Source organism: Schistocerca nitens, chromosome 5, assembly GCF_023898315.1.
Source record: "Schistocerca nitens isolate TAMUIC-IGC-003100 chromosome 5, iqSchNite1.1, whole genome shotgun sequence".
NCBI lineage: Eukaryota > Metazoa > Arthropoda > Insecta > Orthoptera > Acrididae > Schistocerca > Schistocerca nitens.
This window is the reverse complement of record NC_064618.1, coordinates 135,336,950-135,357,730: the sequence shown is the minus strand read 5'-3', so window position 1 is coordinate 135,357,730 and position 20,781 is coordinate 135,336,950. Positions and strand designations below refer to the sequence as shown.

Sequence of the window (20,781 nt, the reverse complement as noted above, 5' to 3'; positions counted from 1 at the left end):
AACTAATGAGGAGGTATTGAATAGAACTGGAGAGAAGAGAAATTTGTGGCACAACTTGACTAGAAGAAGGGATTGGTTGGTAGGGCATATTCTGAGGCATCAAGGGATCACCAGTTTAGTATTGGAGGGCAGCGTGGAGGATAAAAATCGTAGAGGGAGGCCAAGAGATGAATACACCAAACAGATTCAGGATGATGTAGGTTGCAGTAGGTACTGGGAGATGAAGAAGCTTGCACAGAACAGAGTAGCATGGAGAGCTGCATCAAACCAGTCTCTGGACTGAAGACCACAACAACAACACGACTGCTTATCAAAAGCCTGGACAAACACCTTTTTGCAACATGGACAGATGTGAGACATGCAGGAAGAGAGTCAGTGAGGTTGTGGAAGTTACCAACAGGGACATGGAGCTATGCTGACTCCAGTCCCGTGGCCAGCTGCAGTAGGTTTCTCAGCTGAAGATCCATAGCATGTAGCCTAATCAAGGTGGTCCCGTAGATTCTTGTTTGGGTTTCAATTTAAGGAGTTTCATGGCCAGGGGATTACAGTAAACTTGTCCTGGTGCTCTTCAAACCACCCACGTATACTAAGAGGTGTTTCACACGTTGAATTGTCCTGCTGGTAGATTCCATCGTGCCAAGGAAAAACAAACCGTATGCACGGGTGGACCTGGTCCCCAAGGATAGATGTATACTTGTGTTGGTCCATTGTACCTTCCATAATTATGTGATCACCCAGGAAATGCCACAAAAACGTATCCCAGACTATAACATTCCTCCCTCCAGCATGGACCACCCCAACGATTGTTGCAGGGTGTTTGCTGTTAGAATTTTCATACCACTGGAGCATAAATCGTGGGTCATCTGTAAAGGCCATGTGTTGCCAATGAGTGGGTGTCCAGTTGCAGTACTGGCATGCAAATTCTGGCCTTTTGTCACCACAGTCAGTTTGTGTGCATAAACCACGCACATGTTGTGGAGACCCATAGACAGCAACGTTCACTGAATGGTGAAACACTGTTGGTAGCCCATTGGTTCATCTGGGCACAGTCAGTTGCACATCTGTTCACCAGTACATTTCTCTGCAACTGTCTGTCTAGTTACTGACCTCAACTGCCCTAAGTAACAAAAGTCATCAGTTGGTCCCATAACTTCATTGTTAACTAGTAAAATGTGTTGTCTATTTCCAGATTTCTTCTAATAAGTTATTCCATTCATTAGTGAAATTTATCTGCATTGGAGGCAAATAATACAGTTTTGTTAAGAGAATGAAAGTGGTTAAGATATTTATTGCTTCTTCATTTTCACGGGCTAAGGGTCTGTAAACTTAATCCAGGGCCTAAGAATGATTATCTGGAGGATGGTGATATGGGACCTCCTTACCCAACTCCTCTTTCAGGTCTACCAAGTGAGGTGGTACAGTTGTTAGGACACTGGATTTCCATTCAGAAGGGCAGTGGTTAACATTCTCATCTGGCCATTTATAGTTAAGTTTTCCACGGTTTCCCTAAATTGTTTAAAGCAAGTGCTGGGATGATCTCTTTAAAATGGTATAGCTGATTTCCTTCTCCATCCTGTCTTCCCCCCAAGCTTATGCTTTATCTCTTAAGTGTCTGACAGTTGATGGGAAATTGAACACAAATCTCCTTCCCTCTCTTCCTTCCTTCCTGGATTTTCCATTATTACAATAATGTCTATTAGAGTTGCAGCATTCCAGTATACATTCTTCAGATATAGTAATTGTATACTTTAACAATTTATTAAGATTTCTCATTTCCTTTTTAAAAAATGAGAAATTGTGTAGCAATGACATTTATGTTCTTTTGGTAAGTACAAAATTTGTAAAACAAGTTTAACAAAGATTTTTTTGTGTTTAGTGTTGTATGTTTTTTAATTCTAAATTTTTTCTGTGCGTTTCTGAGATTTCCAACCTTTCATATTTTTGAGTTCTTGTTCTAGTTTCATTATCTCTATTAAATCATTGAATAGTACCTATCAAAAATTTTCAAATATGGCTGATCCATTACTTATAAATGGTAAATGAAACAAAGACAAATGACTGAAAATAAAAGGTCATTTAACAGTAATGATCGAATATGAGAGGTCACAAAATAGAAACCCACTAAGTAACATTAATGTTACAAAACAAGAATACAGTGATCTAGCTAGAAAAAGAGGCACAGAGATCAACTAACACAGTGAAAGTTTCAAGTTCCTCATTGAGATACGATTTTATGTATGGGTTACTGAACATATGTATCTTTTTGCTTATTTTAGTTGTCTTTTGTACTACTTTGGTAATCATTGTTGCCACAACCGCATCATAGTCACTGACACCAGTTTTGATGTGGACATCCTCATTTTATTTATTTATTTATTTATTTTTGTGTTCCACAGATCCTTGATGCAAGCGTATTGCTAGGATGTAGAATGTGTCAGATTATTTCAGAAATAACCATATCTAAATGGTCATGAGACTTACAAACTAAATCATATATAAACAGATACATGAGGTTCAAGTGTTTAAACAACACAATTTGTAATAGTAGTAATGATTACACAAACTAATTATAAGTCTTACATTCTAATATATATAAAAAGCATTCTGTCATGAATTTATATGCCAGTGCTACATAGACAGTTGTTGTAGGAATGGTTAAAATCAAACACATTGTACTAATTGTTACACAGTGTCAAAAACTCCTGTAAAGAACAGAAAGAACTATTCGAAAGATAAGGTTTCGGTTGTTTTTCTGAATTTGCTCATATCCCCACTGACTGATTTAACAAGAAATGGAAGCTTATTGTTTACTTTTATGCTTGAATAATGTACTCCCTTCTTTACTATGCTGAGATTTTTTATATCCTTGTGAAGATCATGTTTACTTCGGGTATCATGGTATTCATTGTTTGTTTTGTAAATTGTATGATCATTCTTCACAAAGCAAATTAGTGAAAAAATGTACTGAGATGGCATGGTGAGGATCCCAAACTGTTTGAATAAGTTTCTGCAAGAGCATTTGGGGTGCACTCTAGCCATAATTCTGATGATTTTCTGTGCAATAAAGACTTTGTTTGCCTGTGACTGGTTACCCCAAAATATGATGCAATATGTCATAAGTGAACGGAAATAGCCTAGCTATGCAGCTTTAATTGTTTTCAAGTCACAAACAGATGAAATTGAGCGAATGGCAAATGCTGCTGAATTTAGTCTTTGAAATAGGTTGTTGATGTGAATTTACCAGTTTAGATTGTTGTTTGTGTAATCCCAGGAATTTGGAAGACTCATCTCTCAATATTTCTTTATCACCACATTTTATTTCAATATTTTCCCGTCTTTGATTAGATTTTTGAAACTGAATGAATTGAGTCTTGTTAGCATTGAGTGACAGACTATTTAAAGTGAACCAATCTGGAGTTTCTTGGAATACAGTGGTCGCAGCGTTCTCTAGACTGCAGTTGGGTGTTCTGTCAGACATAATAGTTGTGTCATCAGCAAAGATGGTGAAGTGTGCTTTTTGTATTTTAAAGCATAACATATCATTGATAAAGATGAGTAAAAGTAAGGGACCAAGCACCGAGCCCTGTGGCGATCCACATTTTACTGTACCACAGTCACAGCAGGCAGGTGCCATTGCAGAATTGTTCAGTACTACCTTTTGCCTTCTGTCGTCTAGTTATGACTCTAGTCACATCTTTACTACACCATTTAATCAATAGTGCTCCACCTTCGTAAATAGAATTTTGTGATCTACACAGTCAAATGCTTTAGACAGATCATAGAAGATACCAACTGGTGACATTTTATTGTTTATGGATTCAAGGAGTTGGTTGACAGATGAGAAAATGGTGTTCTCAGTTGAAGTGCCCTTTTGGAATCTAAACTGATTTTTATTAAGATGATCAGTGATTCTCTTGAACATTAGTTTCTCTAGGATTTTAGAGAGACTTGTTAACAGTGAAATTGGCTGTAGTTGGAAACTTCAGCTTATCACGTTTTTCAAACAGTGGTTTTGCAGTTTCATATTTGACTCTATTAGGGACAGTAACTTGATTTATGGACTCATTAAATATGTGACAGAGGTCAGCTCTATTTGTTGCCATTAGATTCAATCTGTTTCCATCATGATTGTGGTTCCTAGCTATCTGCTGTCGTAGTTTCTAGAGAAGGCATTTAGTAATGTTTAATGTCTTATCATGCCCATCGCTAACAAAACTGTAATTTTCCCAATTAATTGGTGGATGATTAAAATCTCCACTGATGATTACAGAATGAGTTGGCAACTTACATACAAGTGAACTGGGGTTTTCTCTAAAGTTTTCAGTCACATCAGGAAATGAATCTGGTGGGCAATAGAAGTATCAAATATCATTTTATGCCCATCCATGATATTAAGTCTTGACCACACAATCTCACATGCAGCTTCAGTTTCTATTTCTGTGGATTTGAGTTTCTAGTCTACTGCAACAAATACACAACCTCCCATTTGTGCATCCTTTCAGTATACACTTAAATTTTCCACAAAAAATGTCACTATCAATTTCAGGTTTCAGCCAGTATTATGTGAGCTTCCCTGCTTTTCAGGAGTGCTTCAAAATTTGGCACTTTGTTGCAAATGTTTTGGAAGTTAATTATTAGGATTTTAATACTCTCACTTGAGGGAGGCATTTCCATAGATCTTACACTGATACTTCTGGTTTTCCTACAGCTATTGTCATTAGGATTGGATGGGAGTCAGCTAAAAAAAAAAAAAAAACCTTATGTGCACCTCACATGCGGTCAGTTACCTGAGTAGCACCCTCTGATGTGTAGTGCACACGTGACCCATTTAGGGGGACGCTTCAGTTCTCAAGCCTATATCGCAAGTGCAGGAACTTGCAGACTAGTGTGTCACAGAACGTTTGAAGTCCTTCCACCTGACACAAAACCAATGTGCCACGATGAGTTCTGGGGGCACTGCTGCAAATTATGAGCTTTGTAGAAACTCCATGCACAACACTGGTCCTCTCAACCTTCTCTGCCAATCGCTGGAATGATCGAAGTATCACTTCGGAGCCCAGGCGACAGGCATCATTTGTTCCAATATGTCCCACAATCTGCAGTTGGTTGCACCTTGTTCCCTCAGTGGCTGCTGGAAAAGCCTCTTCAACTGCTGGTGCCAGTGCCATAGGGACTCTTAACTTGTGCAATTTCCACCAGCACCATGGGCGGCACTGAGGATGAAGATAACGACTTCTCTTGCAGTGCTGAGGATGAAGATAACAACTTTGCTTCGTCCAATTGCTGACTGAGTACAATTCGCCAATGACCGGACGACAACGGACAGAAGATTCATTGGGAGAGTGCTTAGAAAATGTAGTACATCAACAAAGGAGGTGGCTTACAAAACACTCGTTCGACCTATACTTGAGTATTGCTCATCAGTGTGGGATCCGTACCAGTTCGGGTTGACGGAGGAGATAGAGAAGATCCAAAGAAGAGCGGCGCATTTCGTCACAGGGTTATTTGGTAACCGTGATAGTGTTCCGGAGATGTTTAATAAACTCAAGTGGCAGACTCCGCAAGAGAGGCGCTCTGCATCGCGGTGTAGCTTACTCGCCAGGTTTCGAGAGGGTGCGTTTCTGGATGAGGTATCGAATATATTGCTTTCCCCTACTTATACCTCCCGAGGAGATCACGAATGTAAAATTAGAGAGATTAGAGCGCGCACGGAGGCTTTCAGACAGTCGTTCTTCCCGCGAACCATACGCGACTGGAACAGGAAAGGGAGGTAATGACAGTGGCACGTAAAGTGCCCTCCGCCACACACCGTTGGGTGGCTTGCAGAGTATAAATGTAGATGTAGATGTAGAAGCCTACTTAGAAGACAGAAGAGCAGCTCTCGCCCACTTGGTTACAGATCATCCTCCAGGGCTGACTTAGGCAGGAAACATTGTTTAGTGATCTCTTAGAAGTGAACAGACAGTTGTTGTAAATTACATTTGCTGTGTACTGTGAAGTTTACCTACGATTATTTGCACTTACCTATTTAGGGGATTTTTTAGTGTTATGTTACATGCAGTGTTGCAGACTTCATTATTCAACAAGTCACAAAGATAAGTTAACTCTTTTGTGTGACTGTTACTAATTTGTTGGAATTTTGTAGAACCTTCGTTTTCCTATCCTGTTACCTGACCCTGGGGCATAGTTGTGTAATAGTGGCAGGGGGAAATTGTCTTATCATTGTATTGCACCAAAAGCTACTTCACGAACTCACAAACTTGGCCTACCATAACAACAGTGGCAACTTGGCTTCCACAGCAGTAGCAGCAAGAGTTTACAAAAGATTTAAACTTTGATTTCAAACATAAAGATGTTGAAAACATGAAATCCAAATTTATTTCAGGTGTGGAATTATTTACAATTGAGACAGTGAGAGATTAAATAACATGTTTATTGATAGCCTTGAAAGTCAATTGTTTCTTAACAAGGATTTGTTGGTTGTTGTAACTGATAAAATGATGGTGAGTTCTCAACCGTAATGGAAGTTCCAAATGGCCATGAGTTTCTAGGTAGGCCATTGGGCCTATCTCAGCTCATTGTTGTAGCTGTTGTATCAACATATTGATGTACGGAATTTCGGTACATCAAACCTTATAATCTCAGTATTCAATATATACAAATGTATAGAATAACGCGATATTGATGTATATAGATACATCAATATGTTGCAGTATAATGAACAAATTTCTACATATCAACATCTCAAAATTTGGTTTATCGACTATTGTGACCTTAAATTTCGGTATGTCAAATTGAGAGATATCAGAAACAACAATACATCGAATATTGAAACTATTTGTTGTCTTGAGTTTAGATACACCGACATAATGTGTTTTAGTATATCGATCTCTTGAATTTCAGCGTATCAATTTATTGAAGTTAAGTCTCTCGAGATGTAGAAGTTCCCAGTAACTGCAACTAAAAGCTCTGTTCATTGGTGACTCCACATCTGATCTATCAAAAGTATATTTTCTGTTCATCAATATCTCAAATTCAGGCGACCGATCCTACCGAATATTGACAAATTTATTTTCGAGTTGTCTGTGTCTCGAGTCCTGTGTAGTGATTTCTCTTTAGGATGGTTTCTTTTCAACATTTATATACTGATATCTCGAATTCTGGCATATATGTGTCCTAAATTCCTATGCATTGTAATTAGATATACCGACACACTTAATTTCAAAATGCAGATACATGGACAGGAGATATTGGTATACTGTACCTTGTATAGTTAAATAATAAAATCGATCTGTCTGATTTTGGGATTTCAAGTTTTGAAATATAATCTGTATGTTGAATTTCTATACAGCAAATTTTTGTGTATCAGTTTCTCGAATTTGGTTATTGTGATATCTCAATTTTCGATGTATCAATACCTCATAATTCCATGTGATGAAAGAAAATTTTGCCGGCCGCGGTGGTCTAGCGGTTCTGGCGCTGCAGTCCGGAACCGCGGGACTGCTGCGGTCGCAGGTTCGAATCCTGCCTCGGGCATGGGTGTGTGTGATGTCCTTAGGTTAGTTAGGTTTAAGTAGTTCTAAGTTCTAGGGTACTTATGACCTAAGATGTTGAGTCCCATAGTGCTCAGAGCCATTTGAACCATTTTTTGAAAGAAAATTTTAACAGGGATTATCTGAGCATTTTTAAGTTGAAGATCTAGTAGGAGAACCAAGTCCTGTCTATGTATGTGTATGAGGGTTGGAACTTACATAGTGGTAACTATTTATTCACAACTGATACAAAAGAGTTACATGTTTGCACCTGTTACTGTCCTTCAAAGTAGTCACTAGCATTGTGTAGAACCTGTTGCCAGCGATGTGGAAGGCATAGTATACTGTTAGGAGAGCCTGTTCTGTTGATGGTGCGAATGGAGCGGTCTACTGCCTGTCGAATCTCTGGAACAGTTCTGAAGCGAATGCCACGAAGTTGTTCCTTCATCTGCGGAATCAAATCAAAGTCACAATGACTTAAGTCGTATTACTGTTTGTTTTTGGAGCGTCACCTGTGGCCAGCTTTGCGAAAGAAGCAGCAACACGTTCTGCACAATCCACCCATCATTTTGCACAACAATGCACGGGTGCATACAGCGTGAGCTGTGGCTGCTCTGTTCGGTCGATGGGACTGGGAAGTACTGTAGCATCCACCCTACTCCCCAGACTTAAGTCCTTGTGACTTTGATTTGATTCTAAAGATGAAGGAACCACTTCATGGCATTTGCTTCAGAATTGTTCCAGAGATTTGATAGGCAGTAAATTGCTCCATTCACACCATCAACAGAATAGGCTCTGCTAACGGTATACTACATCTTCCACATTGCTGGCAACGGGTTCTACACAATGCTGGTGTCTACTTTGAAGGACAGTAAGAGGTGCAGACATGTACCGGTAACACTTTTGTATCAGTTGTGAATAAATAATTAGCACAATTTAAGTTCCAACCCTCATATAACTAGGAAATGGGAGGAAGGTAGTTAAAAACTTGACCAGAAAGGTTATATTGCAGATATGCTGAAATGCTTTGATACGTTTGCCTGTACTGCTGTTGGAACACCGATGGAAGGTAGGGTAAAGGTTTGGAATGAGCAGGGCAATACAGTTAAAGTGTCATGTCAAGAACTTGTGGGATGTCTGCCATATATCAGTACTAATACTAGGCCTGACATATCTTAGAAAGAGAGAGAGAGAGAGAGAGAGAGAGAGAGAGGCTTTCTGAGATTTATTTTTTTGTACAACAGTTCCCTGTTGTTAAATTTATATAAATTTGTGTATTGCATATATTTAAAAAATGTGTGAATGCAAATGGAGCATTGTTTCAAAATCTCAAAGCAGTTTGTCATAAACTTTCAGAGAACTGTGATCAGGAATGTCTGTGTGTTCTGTTCACGTACAAATGTAGATATTAGTTTCTCAAATCTCCAAAAGTTCCTCATGGATTGCTTTGAAATTCTGACACAACATTGCATTTGAATACTAAAGTGTAAAGTGTGTGTTTTTTACACACCTACTGGAACATCATCTGGTATATATGCAATTTACATGTAATAAAAAGGGGAAATTTTATAGAAATGCAAATGTTGGGTTTGTTCAAAATCCATAATCACCAATAGAACTTGACCGATTGCTTTGCAGTTTTGATACAATATTCAATTCTAACACAGGCATATTTTTAGGTCCTAATTCATTAATATATGTGTATTTGTAATACATATAATATATAAATATATGTAAATAATATACAAAGGGAAAACATTCTTTCCAAAAAATCTCACAAATGTATCTTTCCAATTTACTTCATATTTTTACACGCTAGTGTAATAAATGTTTGAAGTAGTGGTGGAGGGAACTGACACCAAAGAATCCTGCTGGGCTGTCCATAAATCCATAAGAGTACAGGGAGGTGGGAGGAGAGATCTCTTCTGAACAGCATGTTGCAAGACATCCCAGATTGCTCAGTAATGTTCATGTCTGGGGAGTTTGGTGGTCAGCAGAAGTTCTTAAACCCAGTTCCTGGAGTTGCTCTGTTGCAAGTCTGGACGTGTGGGGTGTCGCATTGTCCTGCTGGAATTGCCCACATCTGTCGGAATACACAATGGATATGAATGGATGCAGGTGATCCGACTGGATGCTTACATATGTATCACCTGTACGTCGTATGTAGACGTATCAGGGTCCCATATCACTCCAACTACACACACCTGACACCATTACAGAGTGTCCACCAGCTTCAACAATCCCCTGCTGACATGCAGCGTCAGTGGATTCGTGAGGTTGTCTTCATACTCATACACGTTTAATCGCTCTGTAAAATTTGAAATGTGACTCATCTGACCAGGCAACTTGTTTCCAGTCATCGACAGTCCAATGTCAGTGTTGCCGGGCACAGGCGAGGCGTAAAGCTTTGTGTCATGCAGTCATCCAGGGTACATAAGTGGGCCTTCGGCTATAAAATCCCATATTGATGATATTTTTGTTGAATGGTTAGCGCGCTGACACTTGTTGATGACTCAGCATTGAAATCTGCAGCAATTTGCAGAACGGTTGCACTTCTGTCACATTGAATGATTCTCTTCAGTTATCGTTGGTCCTGTTCTGCCAGAATCTTTTTCTGGCCACAGCAATATCGGAGATTTGATGTTTTACCGGATTCCTGATATTCACGGTACACATGTAAACTGAGGTCTGCCACATTCCACACAAATGTGGAAATGTGGTAAGGCATACATGAGGCAGACATTGTGGGCAGTTGAAGAAAATTGCAAGAAGTGCAGGAGACACCCGTAATTTAAGAAACCAACAAGATCTGTGGTTGCAAAACATTACTTGCCTACCGAGGAATGCAATAAAATATGAAGAAACGAAAGTGCTGAGATGGACCTTGTCATATTTTGAGACTGTCTTCTGAAGGAGACTATTGAAACATGGGTGGCCAAACCCTGAGACAGTGGCTTCAGTCTCAATAAAGCATGGAACCCAGTGTTCAGCCAACTGTAGTTACAATGTCAACCATGTGTGTCTTCTGCAACTGATGGGTAGTATCAGAAGCACTAAGGGGACAGTGTTTGCACCTATCATTTGGCAGTCATTCCCCCCTCTCCCCCCCCCCCCCCCTCCACCACCACTCCACCTGACACGACATGCAAATGGGTAGTGACGGAATGGATGGGAAGCAATAACAGTAGAAAGGAGGTCTGATGTAGTGAGGATACTCATTCTACAGGTATCACCTGAAGATGACGGCAAGGTGTGCTGTCGAAATATTGTGTTTCATAAACAACTGCATCTAGCTGTGCGCCCGAGAGTAATGAAAACAATTTAAATAAAGTATTAAATCATTAGCATAGAGCAAGAAAAGTAGTGAGCTCATGATTGAAATCTGCAGTATGCCCACTGGTACTTTTCCCAATGCAGGTGATATGTGGTGTTTTTGTGAATTGAACAGCCTAGTGTACCTTTCGGCATAAGTACAATAAATAACAGGAAGTTACACAGCATAATTTGATATCATTAACTATGGAGAACATTAGAGTTGGAGTGTCAAAAAACTTATCAGTTTTTGGTCTTGATCGCAAGAGTAATTTCAATTACTACACTACACCATTAATACATGTTCTGATTACCACTTGTAATTATCATCATCCTACCATACAACAGTACTGCAATAATATATCAAGAATATTATAAGCCATGGTCCGCCCCCGGTAGCTGAGTGACAGCCGGCACGGTAGCTCAGCGTGTTCGGTCAGAGGGCTACGTGCCCTCTGTAATAAAAAAAACTGAGTTAATTGATCAGTAACGATCTTAAATGGTTGTCTTACGACGCCCGCCCCGAGCAGATGCTACGAACAAAAAAAAAAAAAAACCCGATGGTCAGTGCGACAAGCTGTCAATCCTAAGGGCCCAGGTTCGATTCCCGGCTGGGTTGGAGATTTTCTCCACTCAGGGACTGGGTGTTGTGTTGTCTTAATCATCATCATTTCATCCCCACCGACAGACTAGTCGCCAAAGTGGCGTCAAATCGAAAGACTTGCACCAGGCGAGCGATCTACCCAACGGGAGGCCCTCGTCACACGCCATTATTATTATTATTATTATTATTATTATATGGTACACGTGTGAAATAGTTGTATAGGAAAATCCCCACTTCGTCACTGCCTCGGAGATGCTGTGTCCCACGGACGTTCTATTTATGGGTTGTTGGTTTATGATTAGAATACTGCTACAGAATCTGAATTTATGAGCGATAGATGGACAGAGACAGGGAGAGAAGGAGATTAGGGCATATATATCCAGTTCCCATACATATTAGAAATGAGTGATTTATCATTTCTTTCTTTTTCATTTAAAAAGACCGAGCCACAGCAAAGTGTGGTTGGGTAATAGCTAGTTGTAAATTATTGTGTTCTGCTCAATTTATTCCAGAGACATCTCATCTGCAAGCCAATGGTTGCAACAAGCTAATCTGGGGCTAGTCCTTCATTTTATACTTCATTGTATAATATGCCTGTATTTTGTTATAGTCATCAGTAGACTCAAAGGAAATCTGTAATACTAATTTTTATGTAGTGTCTCGTTAATAACTTCCTGTCCCCGAGAGCTTCTGCACTAACAAATAAAGCTGCTGTTGATGTAAAAGCATTCACACACCTAACTCAGATGCCTACTTCTTACCCCACAGTAATTTTAATAGATGCACAAATATTTTGTATTGGTAAATAACTGTTTTGTTTGATAATACAGAATGAATGTTGCACTATATGAATCAAATTACAAATCCAAACAGATTATTTTATGTAGGCTGCCAGATATTATACTGTATTGCACCATATGCTAGCTCTATTCATTTCCAGAATTTGGAAATATTGACACAACCAATTTGACACTAATAATTTAGAAAAACTTAAAGTTTTAATTACGATATGTGTGTTGTAGCATCCCTATTTTACAGGCAGTGGAGAATGGGTGCACCCATCTGCTCAGCTGTTCAGGAGGAAATGCTGGCCTGGCTACAGCAGAAGCTGCCCGACTGCTCTCAGTACCCTGCACCGTTGTTGTTCCACAAACAACCACCCAGAGAATGATTTCAAGAATCCAGGAGAAGGGTGCCACAGTCATTGTGAGTAATATCGGCAGTATTTCTTTCTGTGCTCCAGTAATCCTAATTGATTTCCCTCAAATTTCAATCAGGTACTTTATAGTAACAGTTCTACAGTAGTTGCAAAACTTTCAGTCATGCTTCCTATAATTTGTGGATGAAATACAGTAATAAATTCCCTCCTTATCTTTCAAGGCTCCATATTTCATTTGGCTTATGCCATAAGTGCCCCTAGGTACAGGGTGGTGGAGGATGTATGTTGTGATGTAAATCGTACTTGGCAAGAAGGTGGGGGGCGCCTGTAAGTAGTTAGCATTGTGGTTTTGGTGTCAAGCCAATATTTTTAAAACATTGGTTCCATTGTCACTGTCCAATCTCTGATTATAACCCGATGCTCTAAATGAATCATTTTACATGTCTCGATTTATTCTCATTCCTTTACAGTCAAGACTCCAGTAAATGTTGCAAATGTCATTTTCTCCAAGTCCCTGCATTGAAATTAGCATTGTGCTGCAGCTCTGTATGTCTCATTGCTTGCCACAGTGCACCCTACCCTGTGAATCAAGTTTCCAACCATACAAAATGGTGACAGACCAGTTGATGTTTGAAGGTGATTTCGTACAATATATTCATTTTGTGAAGTGCACAACTTTACATTTCTGAACATTTAAAATTTGCCCAATTTGAAATTTTATCAATCCCTGACTGGATATTTGTGTAGCTTTTTTGAGATAGCACTTCATTATATTTAACTTCATCAGCTGCAATAAGTCTGAGTCTATTATCAAAACTAACTGCCAGATGTACAAGGTGAGGCAAATAAAAGTGGTCACAAGAACAGAGCTCTAGGGTACACACACACACACACACACACACACACACACACACACACACACAAAAAAAAAAAAAAGGCTGCAGAGAAAAGGAAATGCACTGCTAATCTGACTATAGCAGGTGTCGAAAGTGGCCAGCATTTATCTCTTGGCACTTTTGGGCCCTGGTAAGCAAGTTGCTGAAGGCGGATCAAAACTTGACTGCTGGAACTGCTACAGTCTCATCCAGAAATGTTCTGCTCCAGTTCTTGAAGACTATGAGAGCTTGAGGGCTCCCTACACAAAGTAATTGCACTCTGACAGATCAGGTGACCTGGGTGGCCATCTAAGGCTGTGACCAGACTGGCCACTGCTAACAATTCTGTCAGACGTGAAGATTGTGTAAAGGTCCTCCAAGGTTCAGCTGGCTCTATGGGCAGTTGCTCCATCCTGTTGGAAGTAACTGTAGGTCATTTCCTCCTCCATTAATGTAACCAGCTGTCCAGGCCACCTTTATTTGCCCCAGGCTGCACAACATAAACTTGACGGGCCCCCAACACCCTTCTCTGAGATATGCTTGAAGTTATTTCTACATCTGTCGATGATTCTTGATACAAGATAACATATTACTTTCTCCCTACCAATAAACGCTCAATCCAGTTCCAAACTTTGTTTAATCCTCCATGTGATGGACTTTTCATTAGTATGTGTTGATATGATGCAGTACTAAGACAAATACTTTTTAGAAGTCAAAAAGTATTACATCTGTATGACTGCCTTGAACCATGGTGTTTAGGATATGTGAGAAAAGTGAGAGTGAGGTTTTGCACGACCACCGTTGTTGGAATCCATGCTGGTTAGCATGTAGGTGAACTTACCAAATTAGAATGACATTTCACAGCTGCTGAAATCGTACTCATTATGAGACTGGGAGGGGGGTTGAAGTCCCCAGGATTCCAAACGTCATGGGGGGGCCCAAGTCTATCAAAAATTTGGATACACCATGGAGCCAAGTTGGCAAATACCAGGCTGCTACGGTAGTATAAATTCTGTGGATTGTAATAAATAAAAGAACATTACCACAGCACCAGCATAACCATTTTTTTTTTCACTTCCATTTTATGAGTTATATAGCCCAGCTGCCAACAGTTTTATTTCATTTTTAATTTTGATTGCACTATATTTTCTTTTGATATTGTGCACTAAAGCACATTGTGATGGAGTCAAAAAAGTGCTTTCTGTGAAGGTTGTTGGAAATCCTATTAGAAAATTTCCCCAACAGATTTGAACATCAGCAGCTGTGAAATGTCGTACTAATTTGGTAAGTTCACCAACAACATTCGGAAGTAGGGCATTTCTGATTCCATCAGAAGGTGATTTACATGAAAAATGAGTATACTTTCTACTTTGCATTGAAGAGTAAACATAAAACAAAGTATTTCTATTTGTAAAAACTTGTCCTAGAAGAATCATGAAAATGAAGAAATGAAAGGACATGAAAGAAGTATGTTGATGCTCTGTAGTGTAGAGGTAACATTCTTTTTTCATCTGTAAATACCAACTTTCATTGGAGGTCTCATATTAATTGATGTGACAAAATTTCTTGGTCATAGAGGATTGGCATTCAGAGATTCAGCTCTGAAAATTACAGATCCAAATAATGGAAATTTCCTCTGAATATTTGAACTCTTGTACTTACTGTGTTACAACATATTAGCAAAGTCAGAGCCCAAAAAGAATCTGGAAAGCATTTACTACGTGTACATTATTTGTCATGTGATACTCAGAATGAATTTATTTCTAGTTGTCCCCATTGTGTCAGTGGTGCCATCTTGGAACAAAGAGAAAACAAGAAGTATTATTCAGTTACTGTTGCTGCAGTTTCTGATTCAAATCATACTGAGCAAACAACAGTCATCTTGCATTATATTTACTTCAATAAGGAAACTGATAAATATGAAATAAATGAATGGTTTTTGGAATACATAGATTGTAATCAGGAAACGAGAATAGCTATTGCACATTTAATTCAATCAACACTTGTGAAACACTCAGTTCCTATTAGTGAATGCCGTGGACAAGGTTATGATAGCAGAAATAACATATGAGGGTCGTGTAAAGGAGCTCAAACACATTTTCTTCAGTGAAATGCTCTTGTAAAATGTTTCTCCATGTGCTTGTTGTAGGCTTATGTGGAATACAAGCAGCTGAGCATTGCCATGAAGCAGATACTTTATTCGAAGGGATTCAACTTTTTTTACAACCAGTTCAGTAGCGGTCTAGAACTCTAGGAAATTCTGAAACAGTGTGTTGGAAGATCTTTATATTTCATGTGTGATACCCATTGGAATGCTTAAGTTGACACTGCAATACCAATTGCAGCTCACTTGAATTAGCTTGCCATTGCTATTGAAACTGCCGGTAGGTTAAATTTGTCAGCAGAAACATTTTCTGTGGTATGCAGTGTTTAGGATTATGAGATATCATTTAGGTGTTTAATCATGGCATCTAAGGGGGGAGGGGTCAAAAAGTTTCTAGCCTAACAAATAAGAATGACAGAAATTTCATAATACCAATTTACTTTTCAATACAATACCCGTGTACACTAATTCACTTGCGGGCACACTCGGATAATTTCTGCAAACCATTCAAATGAAAGATCTTTGATTTTGAGCCCAACCAAGCATTCACATCATCAGTCACTGCATCATCATTGTCAAATCATGTTCTTTTGAGGTCTTTTTGTAGGTTTGGGAAAAGAGAAAAGTCTGATGGAGCCAAATCTGGAGAATATGGTGGACAACATAACAATTTGTTCCTGCAGTCAGGCAGAGTTTCCAGTGTTGCGAGGGCTTTGTGCGCCAGTGCATTGTCCTAATGCAAAAGAACTCCACGCCCCAATTTTCTGCACCGTTTGTTTCTTTATCTCTTCTCTCAAATGGCACAGGGGGATTCAGTTGTAGGATGCATTGATAGTTACGTGCTTTTGCAAGTAATCCACCAAAATTACCCCTTCTGCATCCCAGAAGACCAATGCCACCACCTTACTGGCTGATCTTTGCACCTGGTGTTTTTTTTGGGGTAGGGGATGAAAGATGTTTCCATTGGTTTGACTATTGTTTTGTCACAGGATCAAAGTAGTAAACCCATGTTTCGTCCATTGTTATGTACGTTTCAATAAAACCCTTTTTATCCACTTCAAATTGGCAGATGATTCCGTCACAACACTGCACACGCTCCCGTCTCTGATCTGCATTCAAGTCTTTTGGGACCCACCTAGATGAAACTTTCTGCATTCCCAAAATATCCACAACAATGTCATGAGCACGCCCATGGCAGATTCCAAATGTGGTTTCAATGTGCTGCAACATTGTTTGACTATCCTGCAAAATTGTGTTGTGAATTGCAGTCACTGTTTCATTAGTGGCAACAATGGCAGGCCTTTCGCCTCTTGGTGCATCTTCCACACACGCTCTTCCACGTTTGAAGTCGGACACCCAGTTTTTCACTGTTGCATAAGATGGTTCACTGTCCTTAAGTGTATTCCCCGTGTCCTCCGCAGTTCCCTTGGGTGTCATTCCTTTCAAATGAAGATATTCAATCACAGCATGGTTCTTGATTCTCTCAATATTTGCCATTTTGCTTACACTACAGTATACAACACATTCTAGTGGCAAAACTAATGAAGCTGGAGCTGCAAAATTTGACTTGCATAACCACAAAGGGTCACCATAAAAGTAAGTGGTATTGTTTGTGTAAGACATTACGGTAATTATCTTGGGCTAGAAACTTTTCAACCACCCCTTGTATTTAGCAACAGTTGTTGGCATCAGTTCACTAGAGTAGCAAATTACTAAAACTCAAAATGCTACCTTGGTGTTGAGGTAAGACACTCTGATGATGATGATGATGATGATGATGATGATGATGATGATGTTTGGTTTATGGAGCACTCAACTGCACAGCCAACAGCAGCACCTGTAAAAAGTCCGAATTTTTCGCAGTCCAACTTTTTGCACAGTCCAATCTAGTCACTGTTATGGATGACGACGACGACGACGCAGGCATGCAATCCTTGGGCAGAGAAAATCCCCAACCCAGCTGGGAATCAAACCTCGGAGCCCATGATCCAGAGGCAACAACGCTAGCCTCTAGACCACGTTTTGCAGACAGAAGACACTCAGAGCTTATTAAATGTCTTAAAATATCTTTACGAAAATTGAGACGCTATTCCACCTGATTCAAAGTTCTTAGTACAATTAATATCAATCCTGAATTTCAGAGAGGGTGCACTAAGAAGAGGAAATCATTTCATGATGAAATGAGCAACAGATTTATTCAGAGTAAATATACACACATCAAAAAAAGTTTTGCATCACCCCAGTTCCCAGAACTCCTGAAGATAGATATTGAATGTGGATATTGCATCACAGGCACAGTCCCTTTGACTGTTCAGAGATGTCACTAAACCTGCCCAAGGATGTAAACAATCACGCATGAGCAGCACCTATTAGACGGAGGGGTCCGACAGCCAGTCAGTTCCATTCATTCCACCAGGAAGGAGGTACAAGGCTCATGTTGTCTGTAGTTCAGCCATGCATAGACAATCAGTACCATGGTTTGATGGCATCTGCATTGTTACTCTGTGCCAGGAAGGGCTCTCAACAAGGGAAGTGCCCAGGCATCTTGGAGTGAACCAAAGTTATGTTATTCGGACATGGAGGAGATACAGAGAGACAGGAACTGGCGATGACATGCCTTGCTCAGGCCGCCTAAGGACTACTACTGCAGTGGATGACCGCTACCTACGGATTAAGGCTCGGAGGAACCCTGACAGCAATACCACCATGTTGAATAATGCTTTTTGTGCAGCCACAGGACATTGTGTTACGACTCAAACTGTGTGTAATAGACTGCATGATGCGCAACTTCACTCTCGACATCCATGGCAGGGTCTATCTTTGCAACCACGACACTATGGCGTGGTACAGATGGGCCCAACAAAATGCTGAAAGGACTGCTCAGGATTGGCATCACATTATCTTCACTGATGAGTGTCGCATATGCTTTCAACCAGAAAATCATCGGAGACATGTTTGGAGGCAGCCCAGTCAGGCTGAACACCTTAGACAGTGCAGCAAGGTGGAGGTTCCCTGCTGTTTTGGAGTGACATTATGTGGGGCCGACGTATACCGCTGGTGGTCATGGAAGGAGCTGTAACTGCTCTACGATACATGAATGCCATCCTCTGACTGATAGTGCAACCAAATCGGCAGCATATTGCCGAGGAATTCGTCTTCATGGACGACAATTCGCATCCCAATTGTGCACATCTTGTGAATTACTTCCTTCAGGATAACGAAATCGCTCAACTAGAGTGGCCAGCATGTTCTCCAGACATGACCCCTATCGAACATGCCTGGGATAGACTGAAAAGGGCTGTTTATGGACGACGTGACCCACCAAACACTCTAAGGGATCTACGCCAAATTGCGGTTCAGGAGGGGGAAAATCTGGAGCAACAGTGCCTACATGAACTTGTGGATAGTATGCCATGACAAATACAGGCATGCATCAATGCAAGAGGTCATGCTACTGGGTATTAGAGGTACCGGTGTGTACAGCAATTTGGACTACCACCTCTGAAGGCCCCGCTGTATGGTGGTACAACATGCAATGTGTGGTTTTCATGAGGAATAAAAAGGCGACAATGATGTTTATTTTGATCTCTATTCCAATTTCCGGTACAGATTCCGGAACGCTCAGAACGGAGGTGGTGCAAAACTTTTTTTGATGTGTGTATATTATTGACAGTCTGGTGCCTAACTTGAAAACTCAATATGAAACAGTGAAGATTTTAGATAAAACATTTCCTAAAAGAAAAGCTTGCAAAGTGCCATTGATAGTGTTATAAGCAATTAGAATATAATATGTACCTGTTGCATAAATAATGGCGATTTACATGAGAGTGCACTGATGTCTATTTACAGAAATACGTGGGCATGCCAGGGAATGAGTGGGAGCAGAACACTCCATATTGCAGCATTACTGACACAAGGCATTTTGTCAGTTTACAAATCAGTATAACATTTATCCTTTTGTTTTAAAGTGGAGTGAAAGTAAATTAAACTGCCTTAAAAAATAAAGTTAAATGGAGCATATGTTCATTTTACAGTAATTAGTTATTGATAGCATCCGAAGCTGAGCAAGTAAGTTTGCCAGTCGTATCTGTTTTCTCCCTTGCCATTTATGTTGTGGTTGAGCTATCATCCAGTTCCATAGTTGTGGTGGTCTTGGGCTGCTGATAATTGTCTTCGTCACTAATTTTCAAACTAATTTATTACTATTCTTTCAGTCTCGTACTGTATGAAAGCATCACACTGCTAATATTCTTTTTCAGTATACAGGGTGATTATAATTAAAGTTAAATATTGAAACCACTGTAGAAATAACACAACTGGTCAGAATGACGTCAAATTGCAACGGAATATAATCGGAGAAGGGGGAAAACATATGGCAGAAGAAGAAAAGTAGTGCGAAAATTTATCAGTAGATGGCGCTGTATGTGTCAGAACACGTAAATGAAAACACCTGTCATGCGCATGACCCATTGAAGTTGGTATAAACACGCCGGGTACACGGGTTTTCCTACTTTTGCATCTGTGACGTTCGCCATGACTGTCTCAATGCAGGGTTACGCTCTGCTTGTAAAGCTGTATTACAAGAATGATGACTTGTGTGCACCTCGCTCTGCAGAAATTCTGGACACTGAAGGGTCTGGAAAAAGGTGTTGGTCCGATGACTGCCGTGGGTCTGGAGAAAATGATTTAGAAATTCGAAAAGGCAGATTCTTTTGGTGTCCAACCTTGTAGAGGGAGGAAACGAATTAATTCGCATCAGTGGAAGCTTTGGCCACAGCAATGCAGGAGGAGACGAGTGGTGGTATGCAAATGTGTAGTGCACAGAGAATTGCCTGAACGTTGGATATACCTGTGAGCACAGTGTCTAAAATCCTATGAAACATCTTTCTTTGTATCCATTCAAAATTACCCATGTGTACGAGTTGCTTCCTGTTGTCCTACCAGCAAGAGAAACTTTTGCTTTAGAATTTCTTGCTTGCATGGAAGTGGATAATGACTGACCATGGAAGATTTTGACAGACAAAGTCCACTTCCATCTGATAGGATATGTCAATACACAGAATTGTCGAATTTGGGCAACCTACAATCCACACACAAATCAACCAGTACCACTTCATCCTGAAAAGTCACTGTGTGGTGCAGGTTTATGGCATCGTTTATCATTGGGCCATATTTTTTCAAAGAGACAGGTGCTT

At 40.0% G+C, this 20,781-nt stretch overlaps 1 protein-coding gene across 2 annotated transcripts in view; it reads left to right on the top strand.

The window, feature by feature from the left end:
• The window catches only part of LOC126259699 (L-serine dehydratase/L-threonine deaminase-like), a 124,170-nt gene that overhangs the window by 21,177 nt on the left and 82,212 nt on the right, over positions 1-20,781 (top strand). For both annotated transcript variants that reach the window (XM_049956669.1, XM_049956670.1), the window contains exon 3: positions 12,487-12,654. In XM_049956669.1, the coding sequence (XP_049812626.1) occupies positions 12,487-12,654 (168 nt within the window). The remainder of the gene's footprint in view (positions 1-12,486; positions 12,655-20,781) is intronic.